Source organism: Otolemur garnettii, unplaced genomic scaffold (genome assembly GCF_000181295.1).
Source record: "Otolemur garnettii isolate 467f Iridium unplaced genomic scaffold, OtoGar3 scaffold00131, whole genome shotgun sequence".
Taxonomy (NCBI): domain Eukaryota; kingdom Metazoa; phylum Chordata; class Mammalia; order Primates; family Galagidae; genus Otolemur; species Otolemur garnettii.
Genome location: NW_003852526.1, coordinates 3,712,879 through 3,739,300, shown reverse-complemented (window position 1 = coordinate 3,739,300; position 26,422 = coordinate 3,712,879). Strand labels below are relative to the sequence as shown.

Sequence of the window (26,422 nt, the reverse complement as noted above, 5' to 3'; positions counted from 1 at the left end):
CTGGGTTCAAACCCGCCTGCCTCAGTGTATGTGGCCGGCACCCTAACCACTGAGCTACAGGCAACGAGCCTTGAATTGTTATAGTCAAATAATTTCCCATGTATCTTACATAATAATTTCAAAAAAGTTTTGCCTTTATTTCTGAATTTTAGTTCTTAGTGACTGATAACTGAATTAGATTCTGTTATATATTCTCTGTCTATCTTTAATTGATGCTTATCAGATAAATAATTAAAATTCTTAACCAAATCTACATATCTTCAGTTTGGGTTCACAAATGTTAGTTGTTTCTCAATGAAATTTTCAAATTTCATGCCATTGAAGTCCATACAATGCAATCGAGATATCTAAAGCAGAACAGCATTCATGTGGTAGCTACAGTGGGCATTTGGAGTGTTAATGCATTTTCTATTTTTGTTAAGTCTTCCAATCACCACGTGTCTAGTCCTTGAATCTGACACTGTTGATGTTGTTGCTCCCCGTGAGTGCCTGAGCATAGTATGTGGCCTGCACGATTCACACTGCTCTGGTGAAGTAGTATTAAGTGTCTTGGACAGATGGGCAGCTCTTTGTCATTTATTCCTCACTATCTGGATTACCTTTTACTGCCATCCCCCCTGCATGCCTTCCACATCTATAGTAATGTTCAGCACGATCACCCGAAGATCTGGTGATGATGCTGCAGGTGGGACCCAGCACTGTCTGGCTGCCACCCCCTTAACCTTGCTCTCCTACCTTCTCCCTTGCTTCCATTCCCATTGCAAATTTCACTGTCCTGACATTAGAATTAAAATGAAAATGAAATCCTGACAAGTATCTAAAATTATTTTTTCTTTATCGTAGGTTAGCATATAAATACTCTATGTAATTTAAAGTTTAGTGCAGTTTTATTGACATTTCAAAAATATCCTAAATTAACTCTTCAAATCAACTTGTCTGATGCCAGACTTCAGAGAGACAACATCGGTCAGTGAAAATTAAGAAGAGCCGAGGTCCAGGAAAGTTGGTCTTTAGGTAATGTGGTAGACTAGGAAAATTGCTATGTTTTGCTCATGTGATCTGACTGTAAATCTGAATGTATGTAACATTAACTAATGTTGCAAATTTGAGCATTTATATCAGGAGTGAAAATTGTAAATGTTTTCAGAATAATTTTTACTTACTGCAGATGTTCTGTTTTAGAATAACCTAACGATTGTGTCTTGATTTAAATGCAATAAAATTCTCAAATAGTTTAGAAAAATAAAAATCCAAGCTCTCTATTCAAGAGTAAGTGAATGTTGCTATGAGAATTTGAACTTTTATAATTTTCATTGTTTGCAATTTAAATTTGTAGGCTTTTAATTGTTGTTTTAGAGAGTAGGATTTTGACTTTTACTTTTTATTGCCTTCTTTTTTGACTATACTGGATTTTTTATTCCTTTTTATTGGAAGCATTTTAATTTTATATAATGAGATAAGAAACTGGGAACAATACCTTAATGTTAGAGCATATGAAAAAGTGTAAGAAATTTAACTCAGTAAAGTTGGGATTGTTGTATGTATAGGAGAGTTACATTCTTTTTTTTTTTTTTTTTTTTTTGCAGTTTTTGGCCAGAGGCTGGGTTTAAACCTGCCACCTCTGGCATATGGGGCTGGCCCTTTATTCCTTTGAGCCATAGGTGCCACCTATTGATTATTTTTAAGAGTCAATACATTTTTTTTCCACTGTTTGGGCTCAGGTTTATGGTTTACTGAGGGGGAGAAGGCTTGATGTGAGAAGGAAATGCCCAGCCTTTTACTCCAGCCAATTGGATGGCCATAAGCATGATGACTGGGGCATCCCAGGGACCAGTCCACTTTTCTTAGTATTTTTCCCCATGTCCTTCCCTTCAAGTTATAAGGAGAACTTGGTCACCAGGCTAGAATAAATGTAGCTTCCTTTAAGGGGTGAAGACTTCCTTTTTGTGGCAGTTAAGCTTCTGGTTTTAACTAGACCTTCATGAAGGTGGTCCTGATGGAGGACTTTTTTGCCAGTGCTTATTTTTTTAACCTATTAACAGTTAGTTCATTATATGGGCATGTAACAGTGTTTTGATACCAATTGACCTAATAACAGACAGAACATATTTACCGCAATATTTCAGATATTTTAGAATAATGCAGGTATGGAATAGATATATAGAATTTACACACACACATGTATACATACAGGCATATGTATAAAATCAGAGATATTTGCTTTTATAAATTTCTATAAACCATGTAATTTTTATTATCTATATAATATTCCATTGGTAGACATAGTTAACATTTCCAATTCTTTTTTTTCCCTGTTTGCTTATACAAATTTATGGGTTAATGTGGTATTTTTTATATGCATAGATAAGCATAGTGATCAAGTCAGGGCTTTCAGGGTGTCCTTTATCAGAATAACTTACATTGTACCTGTTAACCAATTTCTCATCATCCTCCCTGTTCTTCCCTCTTACCCTTTCAATTCTCCATTATCACTCCACTCTCTATGTCCGTGTGAACACGTTTCTTAGCACCCATTTATGAGTGAGAGTATGCTGTATTTGTCTTTCTGTGCCTAGCTTGTTTCACTTAAGATAATGGGCCTCCAGTCCCATCCATGTTGCAGCAGAAGACATGATTTTGTTCTTTTTATGGCCAAATAGTATTCCATTGTGCATATACCACATTTTCTTTATCCATTCATCTGTTAATGGACACATAGGTTGATTCCATATCTTTGCTTTTGTGAATAGCACTGTAATAGACATGTGAGTGCATGTATCTTTTTGACATACTGATTTATTTTCCTTTGAGTAGAGAGCCAGTAGTAGGATTGCTGGATCACATGGGACTTCTATTTTTAATTCTTTGAGAAATCTCCATACTATTTTCCACAGATGCTGTACTTAAATTTATGTTCCCACCAGGAGTGTACGAGAGTTTGCTTTTTTTCTACATCTTTACCAATACCTGTTTTTTTTTTTTTTGTCTTTTTAATAACAGCCATTCTGACAGGTATATTTCATTGTGCTTTTGATTTGTGTTGCTCTAATAATTAGGAACATTGAGCATCTTTTCATATACTTGTTGGCTATTTGTATATTTTCTTTTGAAAAATATATTCATTTCCTTTGCCCACTTTTTAAATGGTATCATTTGGGAAATTTTTTGGTGAGTTACATGTATTTGAGTTCCTTGTGCATTCTGAATATTAGTCCCCCGCTGGATGAATAGTTTGAAGATATTTTCTCCCATTCAACAGGTTGTCTTTTCACTCTGTTGATTATTTCTTTTGCTTGTAGAAGCTGTTTTTGTCATTGTTGCCTATGCTTTTGAGGTCTTAGTCATAAATTCTTTGCCTAGACCCATGTACAGAAGACTTTTCCTAAGGTTTTATTCTAGTATTTTCATAATTTTGAGTCTTAGTCCTAGCTACTTAAGAGGCTGAGGCAGGAGAATTACTTGAGTCCAGGTGTTCCAGACTGGCCTAGGCAACATAGTGAAACTGTCTCCTAAGAAAAAGAAAAAAAACATAGGTCTTAGTTTGGGGTCTTATATTTAAGTCTTTAAATGACCTTGAGTTGATTTTTGTAGATGATAAGAGATAGGGACTCAGTTTCATTCTTCTGCATATGGCTGTCCAACTTTCCCAGCACTGTTAATACAGAGGGTGTCCTCTCCTATTCTTGTCAGCTTTAGATCAATTGCTGTAAGTATGTGGCTTTATTTCTGGGTTCTCTATTCTATTCCACTGATCTATGGATTTATTTTTAGACCAGTATGATGCTGTTTGGGTTACTGTAGTCTTGTAATATAAATTCAAGTCAGATAATATGTTGCTGCCAGCTTTATTCTTTTTGCTTAGAATTGCTTTGACTATTTAGGCTCTTTTTATTGCTTCATTTAAATTTTAGGATTGTTTTTTCTAATTTTATGAAAATGATGTTGGTATTTTGATAGGGATTGCAATGAATCTGTAGCTTTTGAGGGGCAGTATTACCTTTGTAACAGTGTTAATTTGATCCATGAGCGTGTGTTGTTTTTCCATTTGTTTGTCTCATCTTCAACTTCTTTTTCATCAGTATTTTGTAGTTTTCCTTGTAGAAATCTATTCACCTCCTGGTTAAACTTACTCCTAGGTGTTTTGTTTTGTTGTTGTTTGCTATTGTAAATAGATTTGCCTTCTTGGTTTCTTTCTCAGCTAGATAGTTATTGGTGATGACTGATCACTGATTTTAGTATCCTGAAACTTTATTGAATTCATTTATCAAAAGAGTTTTAATGGAGTCTGGGGCTTTCTAGATATAAAGTCATTATCAGCAAGCAGGTATAATTTAACTTCTTTTATTCCAGTTTGCATACCTTTTTTTTTTTTTTATTTCTCTTGCCTGATTGTTCTGGCCAGAATTTCTAGTACTATGTTGAATAGGAGTGGTAAAAGTGAGAATTCTTGCCTTATTCCAGTCCTTAGAGCAAATGCTTTCATCTTTTCCCCATTCACTATGTCAGCTATGGGTGTCTTCTGTATGGCTTTTATTATTTTGAGGTATGTTCCTTTTATGTCTTAATTTGTAGAGGGTTTTTATCATAAAAGGATGCTGAATTTCATCAAATGTTTTTTCTACATATGTTGAGATAATCATATGGTTTTTGTTCTTGATTTGGTTCATGTGATATATCACATTTATTGATTTGCATGCAAGCCATCCGTCCATTCTTTGTATTACACCCACTCAATTACAGTTATCTGTTTGATGTTCTATTGGATTCAGTTTGCTGGTTTATTTTGTTGAAGAATTTTATGTCTGTGTTCATTATGGATATTGGTCTGTAGTTTTCCTTTCTTGTTATGGTCTTGCTTGTTTTTGATATCAGACTATACTAGCCTCATAAAATGAGTTAGAGAGAATACTATCCTTGAGTTTCAGGACAGTTTCAGGAAAATTGGTGTTTGTTCTTTTTTATATGTTGGTTGAATTTGGCTGTGAGTCCATTTGGTCCTGGGCTTCCCTTTGTTGGAGACCTTGTATTACTGGTTCAATGTCACTACTCACTGTTAGTCTGTTCATTTCTTCTGTTTCTTCCTGGTTCAATCTAGGCAGGTGGTATGCTTCCAAGAATTTATTTCTTCTAGGTTTTCTATTTTCTGACAGTATAATTGTTTATAATAGTTTCCAATCACTTTGTACTTCTGTAATATCAGTTGTAATGTCTCCTTTTTCATTTCCAGTTTTGTTTATTTGGTCTTCTCTCATCTCATTTGGTCTTCTCTCATCAGGTTAGTATAGCTAGGGGTTTATAAATTTTGTATGTCTTTTCAAAGAACCAACCTTTCATTTCATCAATCTTCTGTATTGTTTTATTAGTTTCTATTTAATTTGGTTCTGATCTTTGTTATTTCTTTTTTGTTCTTCTAATTTGGGGATTGGTTTATTCTTTTCTAGTTCCTTGAGGTTTGTTGTTGGATTGTTATCTTTTAATTGTTCTGTTTTCTTGATGTAAGCATTTGCGGCTATAAATTCCTCTCAGCACTGCTTTTTCTGTATCCAACAGTTTTAGTATGGTGTGTGTACATTTTCATTTGTTTCAAGTTTCTTTTTAAATTTCTATCTTAATTTCTTTATCAGTGGTCATTTGGGAGCATGTTGCTTAATTTCCATGCATTTATATATTGTATTGATTTATAGTTTTATTCCACTGTAGTCTAAGAAGATACTTTATATGATTTTGATTTTCAGAAATTTTCTAAGACTTGTTTTGTGGTCTAACATATAGTCTTATTTTGGAGATTGTTCCATGTGCTGATGATACTAATGTACATTCTGCAATTGTTGGGTAGAGTGTTTGGTAAATGTCTGTTAAGTCTATGCAGTCTAACGTCCAATATTTCTTTATTGATTTTCTGTTGATGCTATGAGAGGTATTTTAAGTACCCTACTATTATCTTGTAGTCTGTCTCTTTAGATCTAGTAATATTTGCTTTGTGAATCTGCTTGGTTGTATATATATTTAAAATTATATTTCCTCTTATTGAATTTTTCTCTTTATTATTATATAATTACCTTCTTTGTCTCTGTCTCTCTCTCTCTCTCTGTCTCTTTTTTTTTTTTTTTTTTACTGTTTTTGACTTAAAGTCAGTTTTATTTGATATAAACACAGCTACACCTGCTCACTTTTGGTTTCAGTGTATATGGAAAATCTTTTTTCACCCCTTTACTTTTAGTTTAGATGTATCTTTTCTGGTAAGATGATTTTCTTATAAGCATTATATAGTTGTGATGTGGGCTCATCTTACTGGAGTTAGAAAAACCAACATATGGTTTTGTTTTTTTTTATTAAATCATAGCTGTCATGTCATAGCTGCATTAAATAATGCAGTCATGGGGTACAATGTGCTGGTTTTATATACCATTTGAAATATTTTCATCAAACTGGTTAACATAGCCTTCGCACAATTTCTTAGTTATCATGTTAAGACATTTATACTCTACACTTAGTAAATTTAACATGTACCCTTGTAAAATGCACTGTAGGTGTGTTCCCACCAATTACCCTCCCTCTGCCCATCCTTCTCCCTCACCTCCCCTGCCTCTCCTCCCTCCCCCCTTCTTGGGCTATAGTTGGGTCATATGAAAGCTATAAATTGGTTTCATAGTAGGGCTGAGTACATTGGATACTTTTTCTTCTATTCTTGAGATACTTTGCTAAGAAGAATATGTAAACATGAAAGCTTAATCCATGTAAACAAGAAAAAGGTAAAGTCTCCATCTTTCCTTAAGGCTGCATCATATTCCATGGGGTACATATACCACAATTTATTAATCCATTCATGGGTCTGATGAGCACTTGGGCTTCTTCCATGACTTAGCAGTTATGAATTGGGCTGCAGTAAACATTCTTTTGCAAATATCTTTGTTGTAAAGTGACCTTTAGTCTTCTGGATATATACCTAGTAGAGGAATTGAAGGATTGAATGGCAGGTCTATTTTTAAATCCCTAAGTGATCTCCAAACATCTTTCCAAAAGGAACGTATTATTTTGCATTCCCACCAGCAGTGCAGAAGTGTTGTCCCCTTTTCTCCACATCCATGCCAAAATCTCTGGTTTTGGGATTTGGTGATGTGGGCTAATCTTACTGGAGTTAGATGATATCTAAAAGTGATTTTGATTTGCATTTTTCTGAAGATTAAGGATAATGAACATTTTCTCATGTGTCTGTAGGCAATGTTCCTGTCATCTTCAGAGAATTTCTTTTCAAGTCCCTTGCCCATCCTGAGATGGGATCACTTGTTCTTTTCTTGTTAATACGTTTGAGTTCTCTGTGGATTATGGTTATTAAGCCTTTGTCAGAGACATAACCTGCAAATATCTTCTTGCATTCTGAGGGCTGTCTGCTTGCTTTACTTACTGTGTTCTTGGCTGTGCAGAGGCTTTTTAGTTTGATGAGATCCCAGTATTTTTGGTGTTGCTTCAATTGCCTGGGGGATGGAGGGGTCTTCCTCATAAAATAGTCTCCCAGGCCAATTTCTTCAAGTGTTTTCTCTGTGCTTTCTTCTAGTATTTTTATGGTTTCATGTGTTAAGTTTAAATCTTTAATCCAGTGAGAGTCTATCTTAGTTAATGGTGAAAGATGGGGTCCAGTTTCAATCTTCTACAGGTTGCCAGCCAGTTCACCCAGCACCATTTGTTAAATAGGGGATCTTTTCCCCACTGAATGTTTTTAATTGGCTTATGGAAGATCAAATAACGGTAAGTAGCTGGGTTTATCTTTTGGTTCTCTATTCTGTACCATGCATCTACCTTTCTGTTTTTATGCCAGTACCATGCAGTTTTGATCACCATCAATTTATAGTATAGTCTGAGGTCTGGTAGTGTGATACCTCCTGCTTTGTTTTTATTTCTGAGTAGTGTCTTAGCTATTCAAGTTTTTTCTGAGTCCATATAAAACAAAGTATTATTTTTTCAAGATCTTAAAGTATGACAATGGAGCTTTAATAGGGATTGCATTAAAATTGTATATTGCTTTAGTATTATAGACATTTTAATAATGTTGATTCTTCCCAGCCATGAGTATGGTATGTTTTTTCATTTGTTAACATCTTCAGCTATTTCTTTTCTTAGAGTTTCATAGTTCTCTTTATAGAGACATCTCACATCCTTTGCTGAGTAAACTCCCAAATATTTCATCTTTGGCACTACTGTGAAAGGAAGAGAGTCTTTATCTGTTCTTTCAGCTTGACTATTGTTGGTATATGTAAAGGCTACAGATTTATGAGTGTTGATTTTGTAACCTGAGATGCTGCTGGATTCCTTGATCACTTCTAAGAGTTTTGTAGTAGAATCCCTGGTGTTTTCCAGATATATAATCATATCATCTGCAGAGTGTGAAACTTTGATCTCCTCTGACACTATATATAGATACCCTTGATCACCTTTTCTTGCCTAATGGCAATGGCTAAGACTTCCATTACAATGTTGAAAAGCAGTGGAGACAAAGGGCAACCTTGTCTGGTTCCTGATCTGAGTGGAAAAGATTTCCGTTTAACTCCATTAAATACGATATTGGCTGTGGGCTTGCTGTAGATGGCCTCTATCAGTTGAAGAAATGTCCCTTCTATACCAGTTTTCTTAAGTGTTCTGATCATGAAAGGATTCTGGATATTATCAAAAGCTTTTTCTGCATCAATTGAGAGAATCATATGGTCTTTGTTTTTTATTTTGTTTGTGTGATGAAATATATTTATAGATTTACGTATATTGAACCAGCCTTGAGACCCTGAGATAAAACCCATTTGGTCATGGTGTATTTCTTTAATATGTTGCTGGATTCTATTTGCTAGGATCTTGTTGAATATTTTTGCATCAATATTCATTAGTGATAATTGGTCTATAGTTTTCTTTTCTTGTTGGGTCTTTTCCTGGTTTGGGGATCAAGGTGATGTTTCCTTCATAGAATGTGTTGGGTAGTATTCTTTCCTTTTCTATATTTTGGAAAAGGTTAAGTAATATGGGTACTAGTTCCTCTTGAAAGGTTTGGTAGAATTCTGATGTGAAGCCATCTGGTCCCAGGCTTTTCTTTTTAGGGAGATTTTGTATAGTTGATGCTATTTCAGAACTTGATATAGGCCTGTTCAATATTTCCACTTGATTCTGGCTTAGTCTTGGAAGGTGGTGTATTTCCAAGTATTAGTCTGCTTCCTTCCAATTTTCATACTTCTGAGAATAGAGTTTCTTGTAATATTCATTAAGAATTTTTTGAATTTTGAGTAGTCTGTTGTTATTTCATCTTTGCCATTTCTGATTCATGAAATTAGAGATTTTACTCTTTTCTTTTTCCTGGTTAGGTTAGCCAAAGGTTTATCTATTTTATTGACCTTTTCAGAAAACCAACTTTTTGATTTATTGATCTGTTGTATAATCCTTTTGTTTTCGATTTCATTTAATTCTGCTCTAATTTTGGTTATTTCTTTTCTTCTGCTGGGTTTGGGATAGGAATGTTCTTCCTTTTCCAGTTGCTTCATATGTCCCATTAAGTTGTTAACTTCCTCTCTTTCTGTTTTCTTGAGAAAAGCTTACAGTGCTATAAATTTCCCTCTTAGGACTGTCTTTGCAGTATCCCACAGGTTCTGGTAATTTGTGTCTTCATTATCATTTTGTTCCCAAAATTTTGTAATTTCCTGCTTCATCTCATCTATGACCCAGCTATTGTTCAGCATAAGATATTTAGTTTCCATGTTTTTGTATGAGTATGCAGATTCCTGTTGTTACTGACTTCAAATTTTATTCCATGATAGTTTGAGAAGATGCAAGGAATAATTTCTATTCTTTTAAATTTGCTGAGGTTAGACTTGTGACCTAAGATGTGATCAATTTTGGAGGATGTTCCATGGGCTGATGAGAAGAATGTGTATTCAATTTTGTTAGGATGAAATGTTCTGTTAAATCCAATTGTTGAATGGTTAAGGTTAAGTCTAAAATTTCTTTGCTGAGTTTCTTTTTGGAAGATCTATCCAGCACTGCAAAAGGAGTGTTAAAATCTCCAACTATTACAATGCTGAAGGAAATCAAGTTGTTCATGTCTGTTAGATTCTCCCTTATAAATTAGGATGCATTCTGGTTGGGTGCATATATGTTAATTCAAATCTCATCATGTTGAGTGTTAACCTTAACAAATATGAAGTGACCATCCTTATCTTTCCTTTTGTTGGTTTAAAGCCTAGTGTATCTGCAGATATAATTGCAACACCTGCTTTTTCTGATTTCCATTTGCCTGAAATTTAGATGATCATCCCCTTCACCCTGAAACTATATTTATCTTTTAAGGAAAGATGAGATGATTCTTGTATACAGCAGATATCTGGCCTGAGTTTTTGTATCCAGTCAGCCAACCTGTGCCTCTTTAAAGGACAGTTTAAACCATTCACATTAATTGAGAATATTGATAAGCCTGGTAGAATTTTGGGTATCAAGTTTTTCGAAAATCCAGTGGACATTTTTAATCCTTTCACCACTGTGGAAGTTGGAATTTGATCAAAAATTTCTGAGTGAATTTATTTTGGTGGTAGAGGATGGCTCTGGTCATTATGGAGGATAGGTCTGAGAATATCCTAAAGAGCTGGTTTAGTTATGGCAAATTTCTTTAACATGTGAATGTCATTGATGTATTTAATTTCTCCATCATAAATGAACCTCAGTTCAGCTGGATACAGGATCCTGGGTTGAATTTATTTTGTTTTAGGAGATTAAAAGTCGATGACCACCCTCTTCTAGCTTGAAAGGTTTCAGCAGAGACATCTGCAGTCATTCTAATATTCTTCCCCTTATAGGTTATGGTTTTCTTACGTCTGGCTGCTTGCAGAATTTTCTCCTTCATATTAACTATGGCAAAGTTAATTACAATGTGTCTGAGAGACACTTATTCAGGTTGAGTCATGCTGGGGTTCTGAAACTGTCTGCTATCTGAACTTCAGAATCTCTTGGCATTTCTGGACTAGAGAGCATCAGGGCCTTTCGAAGTTATCTTATCACCTTCAGGAATTCCTTTAAGGCAAATATTTGAAGTTTTCTTCAAAATATCCCAGAGCTCTCTGAGAGAATGATCCCTTTTTGCTCTCCACTTCTCTTCCTCTTTGAGAATTTAGAAGTGTTCAAAAGCTTTGTCTTCAATATCAGAAACCTTTTCTTCTGCCTGCTCCATTCTGTTACTGAGGGATTCTACTGTATTTCTCAGATGTTTGAGGGCTGCAAATTCTTGTCTCAATGTGTCAAAATCTTTGGTGATTTTGTCTTTGCATTCATTGAATTCTTGAGACAACTCTTGAAATGTTCCTTGAATTTCTAATTCCAACTTCACTCCATTCTGTTAATCTTATTTGCAATCCAAATTCTGAATTCAATTTCTGACATCTCAGCCATTTGTTTATGAATGGGATCTTGTGTTGTGTCTCCTTTGTCATTCCTTGGGGGAGTTACTGTGATTATTCATGTTGCCAGAGTTTCTCTTCTGACTCCACCCCATGATTATTTTACACCATTTGGCTAGATGAGCAGATAAGGTTAAGTTGGGTTGGGAGCTCCTAGAGTAGGGATTAACTAGCCCTTTGCCTAAGAGCTGGGACTGGTGTCTGTATCTTTTTCCCTAGAGCTTTGCAAAGGACCCATACAGTTGTACAACCTGAGACACTGGGGACCTGCTTGGTGTGGTGGGGCTAAGTGGCTCTGTCTTGTTTTCAGCTGGTCTGTGTCCAATCCTAGTGAATCAGTAACTCTGAGTTGAAGTCTCAGCAGTAGAAAAGTACCAGCAACTAAGTCACCCTGCCTGCCACAGACAACAACTGGAAAGGGAAACTCAAACCTTCCCACAATGACATACCCAGGGTACCACTTTGGATAGTCCTCAGGTCAAGAGTTCCAAATCAGTTGTCCCAGTCAGTACCCATTCTCAGGTGGGACAGTTGGAAAGGTCTCCAGCAACTAGGAATCTGCTGGCACCTGAAGTATGACTTGCTCCAGTGCTCTGTGGAGTCAGAATACCCACCCAGCAAATGAATTATTCCAGGAAGATTGATGCCTCCTTCCCTACCTTACACCTCTGTCACACCCAGACACTGGTAACCCTGCAGGGCTATGACCCAGTTTCCTCCAATGAGTAGATGCTCCAGGGGTTTGCACCTGCCTGAGTCACAGGGAGATCTGTGTCTCCTTGGCCTGACCTCTGCACTGTGCCACCAGCTGGCAGTTGGAGCTGAAGCCTGACAACCTCCAGTGCTTAATGGAACCTAGCGCGGTTCACTCAGTTCTAGCCCTGCCCCAGATCGATGTTGCTGCCACTTATATTCTGGTAGAATTAGCGTTTTTTTTCCCCTGTGGACCAGGCTCTGTTTGAGTTCACAGAAACCGCGGCTCAGGCCCGCCCTGTGCTGCTGCCGTTGTGCCAGTTCTCACAGAGCTGGCATCTCTGTTTCAGCTGCATGCTGTGTAGGGGCAGGCTGGGTTAAAGCTCACATTCAGCTCTCAGTTCCTGTCTCTCCCTAGGCTGGTATTCCCACACAGCTCTCAGGGTCTATTTCTCCCTGGGCTGGCGCTATTGCCCTGCCTGCTTTTGTCTCAACTATGTTCCCCTGGGGGCCAGGTGCTTCGTAGGCTCACTAAAGCAGCTCTTCTGACTCAGCCCTGCCCTTGGGGTATGCTGTCTTTGCGTGCACGTATTCTAGTCTCCATTCACCTCTGTGCCCTGCATGGGCAAGTACCACTTCAGGCATACCCTTTATTCGTGGGGCCTGTGTTTCTGCCCCTGATCTGTTCCACCAGTGGCTGCCACCAGAATAGAAGCCTGACTTTCTCTGCTTGCCAAGAGAGGTGGCGAATGTCTCTCCTAAATTTTCCCAATGGTGTGAGTCCTATTGTTCCTGCCACTGCCGCTGCTGCTCTGTGCCGTGGGGCACCGCTTCTCCATCTCCTTCTGGGTCCTCTGTCTTCTCTTTACACCCGTGCCACAGAATCAGCACAGACCTGCAACAGACCATGCCTTGTCTCCCCCCTCTGGAGAAAATGCCCAAGAATCTAGACTCCATGGGAGACAGGCTTCCAAACCTTGGAGTAAAAGTGCAAGGGAGTGCTGGGAGTTCAGAATTGCAGGTAGAGAATATATACAGTTTTATGCCTGGTGGGAGAGTGCCATGGCACACTAGTAGGTACTCTCTGGGGAAGGTGTTCTGGTTTTTAGAGGGTCTCTCCCATGGGATAAAATAGGAGGAGGTCTGAACTCTGCTCACTTGTTTGTATAGAGTATACTGTGAGCTCATGGGGGAGAGGACTCTTGTCCACTTGGCGATGGATTTTGTACCAATTGTTTGTTTCCTTGGTCGCAGCCCACCTCAGCAGGGTTGATGTGTGTTCTTAAACCTTCTCTCTTGGCTCAGCTCCAAACCATCAGCTTACTTGCTAAACTTCTGTCCCTTAACTCTCCTTCTGGACGGGAGCCTCTGTGGAAAGCTGGCTCCAGTCAGCCATCTTGCCTCTGCCCCTGGATCTTAGCTTTTTAAAATCTGTACACACAATCTATATCATTTAAATGGAGCATTTAATCCATTCACATTCAAGGTAATTATCAATATGTGAAATTTTGTTCCTGCCATATTACTAATTGTTTGGGTGGTTTTATAAACTTTTTTTCTATTACTATTTGTCATTGTGGGTTGGTGGGTTTCTTTTTGAAATCTTTTGATTTCTTTTTTTTCCTCCTTTGTGTGATTGCTTTACAAGTGAGTTTTATAGTTTCATATGTTTTCATGGTGGTAATTTGCTCTAAAGTTTAGGATTACCATGAGAATTTCTTACATCACCAATTTCATGGTGACAAATTTCCTCAGCATTTGCTTTCTGAGAAAGAATTTATTTCTCCTTCATTTATGAAGGATAATCTCACTGGGTATAGAATTTTTGTCTGACTTTTTCTGTCATCATTTTGATTATATCCTCCCATTCTCTTCTAGCCTGTAAGGGTTCTGCTGAGAAGTCTGCAGCTTGCATTGCCTTGAGCTATGATGGTACCACTGCATTTTTCTGGGGCAACGGGGGAAACACAGTCTCAAATCTATAAGAAATGTACTGTATAGGTGACTAGATAGATGCATTTCCCTGCTATTTTAAAATTTATTCTTTCATTTTGACTTCACACAGTCCGATTCATAAAGTGATGTGGCAAATGACTTTTTGCACTGTATTTGTTTGAGGGGGTCACTGAGCCTCCTATATCTGGATGTCTAAATCTATTGGTAGCTTGGGAAGTTTTTATCTATTATTTTGTTAAATAAGCTTTCTAAACTTTTGATTTCCCATTACCCTTGGGAATACCAATAATTCAAATGTTCAGTCTCTTCATGTTATCCCAAACATTTTGAAGGCTTTGTTTTTTTAATTTTTTTCTCTTTTTTTCTTTATTTTTGTCTAGATTATTTCAACAAAACTGTCTTCAAGTTCTGAAATCTTTTCTTCTATTTGATATAGTATATTTTTGATGTTTTTGAATGTATTTTTTCCTTTAATGAATTATTCAATTCCAGAATTTGTTTTGTTATGTTATGTTTTTGAATATCTTGGTAAATTTATCTCTTTGGTAAATTTCTCATTCATTTCTAGGAGTATATCTCTAGTTCTTTTTTATCAGTTTTCAGGATTCTCTTGTATCTCATTGGGCTTCTTTTAAATCAATATGTTGAATTCTTCAGCTGAGATTTTGAGAATTTCTTTTTGGTTAAGACCTATTTGCTATAAAATTATTATATTCCCTTAGGGATGTCATATTTCCTTTCTTTATCATGTTTCTTCTCTCTTTATGTTGATGTTTGCACATATGGTGTAACAGTCATTTCTTCCTCTATTTTAATTTGCTTCTATTGGGATGGACTTTTTCTTAAAGATGTGTCTGTGGTGTTGGTTGGGTAGGCTTTTTCTTTTTCTTTTTTTTTTTATTTTTGTCTAGGTTATTTCAACAAAACTGTCTTCAAGTTCTGAAATCTTTTCTTCTATTTGATATAGTCTATTTTTGACACTTATGAATATATTTTTTTTCTTTAATGAATTATTCAATTTCAAAATTTGTTTTGTTTTCTTTTGTTTTGCTTCTGGGTACATGCAATAGTGAAGTCTCTTTTTTATTTCTTTAGTTATAAATAGCATTAGTAGTATCTGTGGTTTCCTGGGTGTGGTAGGGTGTGGTTATTAGTGGAGGTTGTGCTTGTTAGTGGTAAAGTTGTACTGGGGACTGGAATGTCAGATGGCTCCAATCTTCTGTCTTCAGGGATAACACTAATAGGCCAAGAATATCTATCCTTGTTCCCCAGGGCAGCATATGCTGGCAACTGTGTTGGCAGTTCCAAGCATGTCATTTCTTGGGCCTCTGGGTGGCTTTGTCAGATACCAGTTATAGTAGCAGGAACTGGGCAGGTGAGTAGACTCTTGAGCCCCTAGGTGGGTGGCACATGGGAGCAGTTGTGGTACTTTGGGTAAGATACTTTTCTGGGTCCCAAGCCCCAGGTACTTGTGTTGGCAGTGGTTATGATATACTGGGCAGACTGGCCTCCAGGTCAGTATGTGGTACCTGAAGGTAGGAGGCAGTTGAGATGTCAGCAGTAAGATGTTAAGACCCAACATTAGTTTCCCAGGATGAGTCCTCAGGTACCCTACATGATAGATTAGGTTGTGCAGTCCCCAGAACCCTGGGCCATACTCTGTCTTGGGGAGGGGTCACCAAAGCTGGGTGACACCTAACTGGGAAGGTTTCCATACAGGACCCCAAGAGCATGCACCAGCCATGACAGGCAGAAGCAAGGCAATCCTCAGGTCCCTGGTGAAATACTTGAGTGAGGGGCAAGAGCTGTTGTGTGGAGGCCCCACCAAAGGAGGATGAGGCCAGCTCAAATAGCTAAAGCAGTGTTTTTCAACTTCCTTTATCTCACAGCTCACTTAAACCTATAGTTAAACTTCCATGTGGCACACTTAAATTATGTTGAACCCCAAAAAAGAGTAAATAAAAATATATATTTACTGTGCTTTGAACTTCTTTCAAAAATAATTTAACTGATCTTTAAAAATTTCTGTAGCACATCAGTACACCAGTTGAAAGTCACTGTGCTAGGGCCTTGGCTGGCAGATGGGGGACATACATCCCTCTCATACAGCAGTCCTGATAGGGGCCACTCCTTAGTTCCACCTCTTGTAGCAGACCCACATTTCCTGTCAGACGTAGCTCTCTGCACCTAACCCACATCTCAGTCCCAGGCTGTAGGAGCCCCTGCCCAGCTTAGGTCCAGTTCTCTGCAGCAACTTAGAACCTGCTCAAGTCCTGGTCTTAATTCTGCTGTTCCCCACTTCCCAGTGTCAGCAGCCACAGCCCACGCTACACTCTTTTCTCAGCCCTAGCTGTGGGAGTCACCTCCATTCATACCCCAGTTCTGCAAGCAAAAGGTAGAGATTTTCTAACACCTAAGAGTGGGACTGCTGGGTCCCAGAACAGAGTGCATTTTGTTACAGGCTAGAATTGAAGTGGCTTGCTATAGCCACTTCAGAAAGAGTGGCTTCAGTTTCAGAAAGAGCATGTGACTAAGGCAGACTCCCTCCACAGAGCAGTACCTTCTCCTTACAGTCTCTCAGCAGCTCCCTAAATTAAATTCAGGGGTTGGGAGGGCCAACCTGCTGTCCTGGCCTCGATTTCTTGATTCCCCAGTGGGAAAGTAGACCGCAGAGTCTCTTACTCCTGCTCTCCCGATATTGTGGGGTTGCCTTCCAGCAGACTGCCTCTTTTCCTTTTGCTTTATAGTTTTTGATGTTTCCTATCACCTTTCTGTTGAAATTCTATGTTACCTCTTGGATTCAAAATACTATTGTCTATATACTTTTTTAGTTCTTCTAAGTGGGTGAAGTAAGCATAGAATGTGTCTAGTCATCTATCTTGAAAAAAATTCAGAGACGTTTTCTTGCTCATTGTTGAAGAGAGATAAATCTGGGATCACTAGAAAGTTTCTGAAAAATTCAAGGCCTGGACATATATATGTGTGTGTGTGTGTGTGTGTGTATGGCACATGGTTAGGATTAGGGGTTTCAGGGAGAGAAGAATAAATCAACATTCTTTGCAAGAAAGCTCACACGGAATGCTTAAGGCAGTAATAGCCATATATATATATGTATATATGGCTATTAGTGCCTTAAACCCATGGTAGCAGCAGCTAAATCATAACCACTCTTTTCTCTATAGGAGAGAATTAACTCAGGTGAAATTAACTTCTCCTCTGTTTAATTTTGTAATATTAGAGGGATCACTACTGACTGAGGTCCCTTTGAATCACTGTTCTTCATAGATCTCTTTTTTCAGAATGGGCTAGCCACATGTGACATCTGTTGGATCAAAGAATTGGAACTTAGAAACTATTCTTTATACATTATTAGGAAAGAAAAGGAATTGCTTGGTAGTTCTTCATTGCTTTTTTTTTTTGAGATGGGATCTCATAATGTTGCTCAGGCTGGCCTTAAAGTCCTGGGCTCAAGCAATTTTCACACCTCTGCCTCTTAAGTAACTGGAACTATAGGTGTGCCACTACAACTGGCAATATTAATTCTGATCAATTGATTTGTAAGCTAAAAATATAATTCTAAGTCCTTATCTCTGACCTTTCCTATTAATCATCTGAAATTTAGATAGCTGCTCTGTTCTCTTTTCCTTTATAGAACATAGATACAGGGCATGGTTTAGCTGAAGTGAGTTGTGTATACATGTAACTATCTGGACAGTGATGGCCCCTAGCAAAGGTCTTTAATTCTGCTTGGTTTATTTAGGAGATAGCTACACGTATTTTGCTCCATACTGCTTTAAAGAGGTTGCCTTCTTGTTTATATGGAAGGACCAAACACACCCAAGTGCCTGCACAGAAAAGGAGGTTGATTTAAAGCCCACATGGCACTGACAGACACAGGAATCTTACAAGTACAGATACATCACGAGGCCCCACAGAGAGAGGAACAGCACTTGGCCTAGAAATTGGAAGGATCCAGCACCTCCCTAAGGACTGAGCTGTTAGGTGCCCTCTCAGCAACAGGCATTAGTTGGTGCCCTCTGCCAGTGGTAGTTGGAGAGTTCCTCTGCCTTTGATTCTTGCCCTGTGAACCAGCTAACTCACCCTCTTCTTTATCTCCTGTTTTTTGTCCGATTTGTGTCTTCTCACAGGGAGCGTTTCTCACTGTAGCTCCGAGCTTTGAGATCTTCCTTGCCTCTTTCTATGTCTCTTTTTCACCTTCCTTTCCCATCTAGTCTTTTTTCTTTTTCTTCTCTTCAGATTCCAGTGGGAGAGAGAAACTTGTCAGGCCAGGCAGTGCCAGTTGTCCTGTTGAGAGAACCATGTGGCTTCTGGCTTCTGACAGCCACCACAGATTGTCTGTCTTTGAGTCAGGACCCCTTGTTTCCTGCCAGCTTCAGAAGCTCCAGAGAGTAAGGGTGGGGACTGGTAGTGACTAAGTAGCAAGGAGCACAGGGAAGTCCTGGGTGCCTGCCTCAGTCTGCTCATAGAAATGCAGCGCCGTCACCCAGTCCAGATTTCAGTGACATTGACCATTCTGTTCAGTAGGAGCACTCTCCTACTGAATGATTCACAGAATATTGCTGGCGGATGCTTTTGTACACTATACTTGTACAGCTATGATTCTATATTTAGGGCTGGTTTGAGCTGCCCTGGGGCTGCCTGCCTTGGTTTTTGTAAGGAAGTTATCTCTTCTTTCCTACCCAATTAGAGCCGTTCTTTTCCCTTTTGTCACTTTCCTCATGCCTTATGTTCCTTCATCTTCATTAACCAATCTATTTAAGAACAGTGGAAAGGGTGACTCAGAAAGCTAAGAAGCAACACGTATAGAAACACTTTAAACTCAGGGGGTCCAGGTAGTTAGTTTGTTATCTATTTGGGGCTTTGAAAACTGGAAAGATGGAGGGAAGGACTGGGCTACAAGGAACAGGAGCAGTGAGCTAAGGGTGGTGGCATAGACAGGGGATCAGTCACTGCAGGTCTGTTCACCTTTCCCCTGGGTAGCGTAGGGAGGATGGAGAGCCCATGGTGGGGTAAGTAGGTGACAGTGTTTTTCCACCAAGAAGTGTTAACAAGTGGCACATTTGGGGGAAAGATGACATACACAAGTGAGAGCCAATGCATACTTGTTATTTGATGTAAGTAGGTTATTTGCTTCATTTTTTTTAAATCAAAGCCTTTAATTAAGAATATTCTGTATTCTTAAATGAACTGTCAATTCTGGACCTCTTAGAGTCTTTGGTACCTTTAGTGTTAGCCCTATATGTTTTATCTTAAAGTTAAATATTACATTGTCTTAATTTCATTTATTAACTTTGTATTTTTTTTATTTATATAAGCTTCCAATCAGAAGACCATACAACCTCCTAGAGTAAGTTAAATTTTACTAAATGAATTGAGAATGATCATTTGATGGGTTAAACCGAGGAATGGGAATGGAGACAATTTGTTGTTTAGTGTAACATCAAGTAAAGAGAATGCTGAAGTCATTTCATTACCTTTGCATGAGTGAATCCAGTTCTATTTTAAAACTGTTGGGTCATTTTAGTATCAATGGGATGGAATAAATGATTCCTTAAGATTGTGCTGTCTTCTCATACCCAGAACTGGAAAGTTTACGTGTAGGAGTAATGGCTATAATATATCTGCAATCAGAAGGGAGCTAATGCCAATATATTGTCTCACCTGTTGGATTTGTTTGATGCACATATACAGAACGACAATTTCAGGCTTAAAAATTAAAAAGAGAAGTTTATATTAAATTTACATAATTAAAAACGACAATTATGGAATAAATATAAATATTACTACAAATAATCTGTTCTGAGTTATGATTCATTCCCCTGTCATAAAAATGTTTTATAAACTTTTTCCCCCTTAAAACTGTACTTTAGGTTTCACTGTACTGTGGACACCTTAATAACCTTTCTGAGAAAATTTCAAGAAAGGAGCACATTTAGGAGGGCATAAATGAGGAGGAAAAAAGTCTTTTTTAAGTATAAACTCCTTATAGTGACAAGCCTGAGGGCTAGTTTATTGAAATAAGATCCGGAAAGGACTATGTCGTACTTAGCTTCTTATAAAGGATTGATGAGAGTTCTACCTGGAATACCAAAGAAAGCCTTCTGTATCTGTGGCAGGAGGTGAAGGTTCCATTTGCTTCCAAGTCTGACAGACCTCAACAGATATGCCTAAAGGGCAGAGGTGGGTGGGGTGGATTTCTCTTCCCACAGATGTTTGTTCTAGAAAGATTGGTGCCATATTTACGCAGATCTCAAGCAGCCATCAATTATCAAGTGCCTCTTAGAGATAATAGAAATTCTAACACATTTTTCTCTCTCTGTTACTGAGTTCACTTTGCATGGCTTAAAAATGGGTCTGCTTTGCTTCCATCTCGGGTTTAACTATATTCTTTTGTTGCTATTTATGTTTGCATGTTAATAAGTTTTGAGAAGTTAGGATTTCTTGAACTGAGGGAGACAGTGGGGTGGAAAATTCTTCGTAGAAAAAGAATATTAAGAGAATAATACAGTTATTATTAAACTATTAACAAGACTCGGCAAGCTTTGCTTATGGCCTTTTGGTTTTAGACCATAGGATTTACTGCTTCCTATATAGTTTAAATATTGGCATATATAAGTTTTAGTATAAAAGGATATGAAATAAATTATATTTTTATGTAAATGTATTTTAAATATTTTTCAGAAAGCCGTAGAAGAACCCCTTAATGGTATGTGGTTATTTCAATCTTGATCCATTACCAGATCATAATTTGAACTGCCCTCAAAGCAGTTAGAATGCCCCATCAGTGCCTTAGAACCTAGGGTTTTTTGTTTTCCTTGCCTTGCCCTTTCTTCTCAGAATTATATACCAATAATTACGACTATTGCTTTTGTAACACTCTCACCTCTGGGAAAATGCACTGTTTCGTGCCTTTCAAGTAGTTACTTGCCCTAATCAAGTAACATTTGAGCAAGGGGACCATTGTCCTTTCATATTGGCCAAGATGAAGCATAATACCCCTAGGTAGAGAAGAATCTCAGTTATTCCAATTTCTGATTTATAAACTTCAGAAAGACACATTCTGTCCCAGTGGAGTGAGACTAAAACATCTCTCTTTCTATAAATCTAGATCCATATTCCCAACTAAATCTCTTTCTTTCGTGGCTACTTTGGGTATAATCCACAGAAAGGCTTTGCAATAAAATGATAGCCTTAAAATTAGCTTGGCTGTATAGTTGTAGAATAGTTGGCATATTACTGCATATTTGTTTACTTAGAAATGATTTCTAATTGTGCACCTTTACTAACTGTCTACTTGGCTTGTTACTAATCCTTAGCATTTAAAGAATCAAAAGGAATGATGAATGATGGTAAGTATAAAATGTGCCTGTAATTATAGATTAGATAAAATGTGGACACTGAAAAATGAACAAGCTTCTTGAAAGTATGGCTTTCTTTTGGTAAAAGCGATACTGTCAAATGATAAAGGTCCACGTTTCTTGATGTATAAAACTTAAATCTCCTTTGCTAAAAATTGCAATACCACTATCATAAAAACCATACGATGTCCCAAATCGGATTCTGATCATATGCCTCACAGAAAAGAGAAATTGCCACTTTTTGTAAAACATTTTAGAGATTCAGTATCTGTGGACTGTAAGTGTAAAATGCTTTTTAAAAGGCACGTAAATAATTTGATGTAAATCCTTATCATTTGGCAGAGTTTCTTTTGTGCTGGTGTTGGTGATCCTGTTGCATATAACCCACCAGGATTTAATCTCTGCTTTTCCAACCAGGAACTTGGTTCTAACCTTCTGAGAGATGATTAAAAGGAGAGATGAAAAGATGTTTAGTCATTCAGCTTTTGCTTCTTTTATTTGGATCTATGGCCTAATAACTTCCTTCTAATCTTTACTGAATATTTCTTGAGATATTGAGTGTTAGAAGCATTGGTTTTGGTTTGCCCTGAATATGCTGTGATTCTTCAGGTTCGCTGGCATTTAGTAATTATATTTATTTTATCTCATTGTTAAAAATTTCTTTTTACCTTTGATATTTATACCCATTCCTTGATCACGTGAATAGTTTGCTCTGTATTTTACTGTTTCAAAGTCTGTGACCTACAAGCTCATCTCCATAGCCAAAGCAGCTATATTCTCCTGAGTGCATAAGAATGCAAACGGCAGTCATGTGTTGGTGAACAGTTTAAAATATTTAGGCTTGTGTTCAACCAGCAGTCACAGAATGATCCCACTTTTGTAGCTTTATGTCACAACCTTTAAAAGCATTGTTTGTTATATAAGCTGCTGCCCTCTTTTTAAAAAGTGTTGGTAGGAATAAATTAAAAGACATTAAAACCCAGCTGGCATCTGGAACTGTGGTACAGTTGTCCATGTTTACATTCTGGTGTCTTGTTTTTTAATTTTTATGTTCTTTCCTTTTCCTGCTGTCGTGCCATTGTTCTGTAGTTGTATGAAGAAACTCAACTTTTCTCCATTTTCAGAAAATCAATCTAAAAACCTTGAGTGCTTCTTCCTTTGTTAATTTCCCTTACGACATGACTTTTTAAAAACCTACCTACTACATCAGAAGTTATTGTAGGAAGTGTTGCTTTGACTATTTATATGTGGATAACACATAAAATCTATGATGAAAATTCACGTAATTTTGCAATAATTAGGGATTAGAATTTGTTCCCTTTTTATATGTCTGGTGGGTTTTCCTACTACCACTTGGTACTCACAGAGTGCCTGCCTTGTCAGTGAATGAGGTTTGAGGCAACTTCCGTGGGATCATAGTACCGTTTTCTCTTTCACCTTCACTTGGTCCTATTTCAGTTACATTAAATGAATGGTGTACATCTAAAGTGAATGTGATACAGCATTATTCCAGAATGATCAACATTATTCTAGAAAAAAGTCAACATCCCTTCATGTTCCCTCAGCTAAACGAGCAAACTGGAATTATTAGACTGTGTTGATTTTTATTTTCATTTGGCACTCGACTTTGGCGAATGATTTGCCTGGGATGTCTCTGACCTCTGAAGATCTGCTTTATTTTTAGAAATTATATATCTGAAACAAATTTTTTAATGCATCAAGTTCTTAATGGATGGAAAATAGATATGAACAATGATTATATGTTCATTTTTCAATTTTCCAGAATAACTGATAATGAAGTGATGGACTGTGATTGGAAAGTAGTAAGAAGTGAGAGGAATACACTTGTGTTTAAGCACCATGGCCTTGATTTATCGTTGGGGAGAAGAAACCAAGAGAAGTAACCGAGAGAAAGTTGTCATGATGGGAGAAAAAAGTCCTTGACCCTCAAGTGATTGTTACAGTTACATTTTTATTCAAAGCAGCTGTCATTTAGTTAATAAAAGAATTATAATGTGTTGTGTGCCCAATTGAGATCCAGTTTTTGTTACTTTATTCGATTAGGGCCAAAAGTAGAATGGGCAGCTTCCAAGAATGATGCTTTTAAAATCCTGGGACTTCTAGACTCTAGGTCACCATTTTAGATTAGTTCAGGGTGAACAGTATGTCGCAGTAACCTGGGGGTTATCCTGAGCTATCAGTGAAAAACAGTGGCTTCCATCAAACCTTAGCAAACTCAGGTTCACAACAGCTTTGTCAATTATAGTATTAGCTGAATAATGTGTCTGCCACGTTGGGGCCAAGGGAAGAGTGAATTGAGTACAGACAGGAGTTTGATTGGGAACATGTTGTATGTCACATACGTGTGATGTGGTATTGATGGAGATAGTGGTCTTCATTCTTGGGGGTTGCCTTTCACACATTCCCTGTTCAACATACAGTGTAATAAATCCTTTGCAGATTTAGGATACTTTGATTGACGGATGTGTTTTTCTTTTATTCACACAACTCTTTAAACCCTGTCTTGTCCTCCTGTTATTTGCTTCTGCTGTACAAGATGTAGCACCTTTTCTCCTCATTGAACATGGTCCAGTGACACGGTAACATCAGTTGCAGGAAGGAGCCAGACTTGTTCTCAGAGCACTATGTTCACACTTTTCAGCAAAAATAGCTATGGTTGTAACATATGTATTCCCTTCCTCTGATTTGAAGGCAAAAATCTACAGTGTTTCTTCACTTCTTTTCTGATCCAAGGCATGAAAAAGCAAGATTGAAATTTGAACTATGAGTCTCCTGCATGGCAACAAAATGTGTGTCACCATCAGGCCACCAGGCCAGCCCTTGAAAGGGTGGTTTTATTACTGTTGTATCTGTGTTGCATGATGAACACTCATCACCTTCCTCCTGTAGTCCTGCCTCGTACTCCCCTTCCCCTAAGATTGAAAAATAAAACGAAACCCACATTTCCTATCCCAGTTAGAAGAAAATTAACGTTCTGACAGTTGTGAACGCCTCAAGTACTTTTAGACTTTTAGCACTCGTTTTTACCTCGTTTGTGGGTGTGTGTTTGTATGTGCGTATGTATAAGATAGGCACATGCATCTTCTATATGGACAAAAGTGGGCTACCTACAGGAGAGCAAAGGTTCATTTTGTGCTTTTAGTAAAAAACATTTAAAAATAAAGATCTTTATTGGCTGGAATTATATTTGATGCAAATATTTGATCACTCAAAACTTTAAAAACTGCTAGGACATTTGTCACGCTTTTTGACTGCTCACCAATACCCTCTAAAAATACGCAATTCTTCCTGTTTGTGTAATAAGACATCCATATTTATAGTTGCGTTAGTAGTTATTTCTCAGTCCACTGACTGTTTCCATGTGCCTCTTTTATGCTGAATTAATTGTCATATTTCATGTTGGGACCAAGTGGTTTGCCCTTGGCAAACCTAAATTTATGACCTGCTAAGGCCTCTCCAAAAATCGAATACACTAGCAAGACTGCTCTTCTTAAATATATATATATATATATATATTTTGTTCCCTGATTGTGTATTTGTTCAAAATATTAGCATGTGTAGAGGGAGCTGTATTCCTTTATACAAAGCTGATGGCTTGTGCTGATCTTTTTCCTTCTGAAAATATTTACATTTGGGTAATATAGTTTCTACTTTAGAAATCAGTTTTGACGAAAGGAGGAAAAAAGCAGATGGACTTGAAAAAGATCCAAATTCCTATTCTCCATTAAGAAAATCAGGTATGAAAATCTTTATAGTAAATTTTTTATAAACTAAAATATTACCTTTTAATATATCACAAACTCAATTATTTGGGGTTTGATCTTGGATCTCATCCATTAATTGTGTCTTTAACGCTGCCTGCCTTTTGAGGCATTCACTGCCCCTAGACGGTGCCACCAGAGGTAGCAGGGGAGACGCCAGATGAAATCAACTCTTGCTCTTCCTGGTTGCCAGCTTCTGTGGATAAGCCACCACAGCTGCAGGAGTCCCCTTGCCTGGGCGTCACTGGGCCAGTTGATTCTCTTTAAATCAGACAGATAATGGCTCCCAATCTCTGTCACATCAAATTTAAATTGCTAACAATGTTTTGAGCATCGTGTTATTTGTTTGCCCCATAATATGCTCCCTGATCCCAGTTTTTACTATCAGCCCTTCCAGTTTTATTTAGTATTTGTTCTCCGAGTGACACCATTTTTCATTTTCTGGGACAACCCTTCCAGCTTTTTTGGCAAAATCAAATTTTCCTTCTCCTTTGAAACATGCTGCTCCAGCCCTGCCCCCGCCCCCACCCCCCTGCACCCCCCCCTTGCTGGCCCTGCTTAGCAGTCTGTCCCTCTGTCTAGCTGCCTCTTCAACCCTCCTCACCTCGGCTGGCACTCCATGTGTCTATTCTCAGTTCTCTTGGCATTTGTTCTCTTGATCCTTCACTTGATTTTAACATTCCTTCCATAGTGAGAGCTTTCTTTCCTCCTTTCATCCTGCAGCATTTTGCAAACATTAGAAGCTCAAAACATCAGTTAGATCAGTGGTTTTCAACCCTTTTTATCTCACAGCACACTTGAACGTATAGTTAAACTTCCACATAGCACACTTAAATTATGTTGATCCCCAAAACAGAGTCAATAAATGAAAATACCTACTGTGCTTTGAACTTCTTTCAGAAATAATTTAATTAATAATTTTAAAATTTTTCATGGCACGCCAGGTGAAAATCACAGAGTTAGATGATTGAGGGTTTTCTGTATTTAACTTTTTCACTGTTTTTAATAGGGTGAGCTAGGGAGATATAGGGGGTTCTTTAAGGTTTTTTGTTTTGTTTTGTTTGAGAAATTCACATGTTCTAAAAACCTTAAAAGGTAATGAGTTTTCACTTGGAAACTCTAGGTCCATTCTGTTTAAATTCCTGAAAACTTTAGAATTAAAATAATGCTGTCATCAGTTTAGTAAGTGACC

The 26,422-nt window shown here is 37.6% G+C and overlaps 1 protein-coding gene across 4 annotated transcripts in view; it reads left to right on the top strand.

Moving 5' to 3' along the window:
* The window catches only part of CD47 (CD47 molecule), a 62,121-nt gene extending 37,160 nt beyond the window's left edge, over positions 1–24,961 (top strand). Inside the window, exons 8-11 of one of the 4 annotated variants that reach the window (XR_002775350.1) lie at positions 947–1,014; positions 19,406–19,437; positions 20,772–20,796; positions 23,232–24,961. Coding sequence is in view for 2 of the 4 variants with exons in the window: in XM_012810379.2 (XP_012665833.1) it covers positions 19,406–19,437; positions 20,772–20,796; positions 23,232–23,236 (62 nt within the window). In the remaining 2 variants the exon portion in view is untranslated. The remainder of the gene's footprint in view (positions 1–946; positions 1,015–19,405; positions 19,438–20,771; positions 20,797–23,231) is intronic. The other 3 variants (XR_002775349.1, XM_012810379.2, XM_012810380.2) reach the window with 3 other exon arrangements.
* The last annotated feature ends 1,461 nt before the right edge of the window (positions 24,962–26,422 follow it).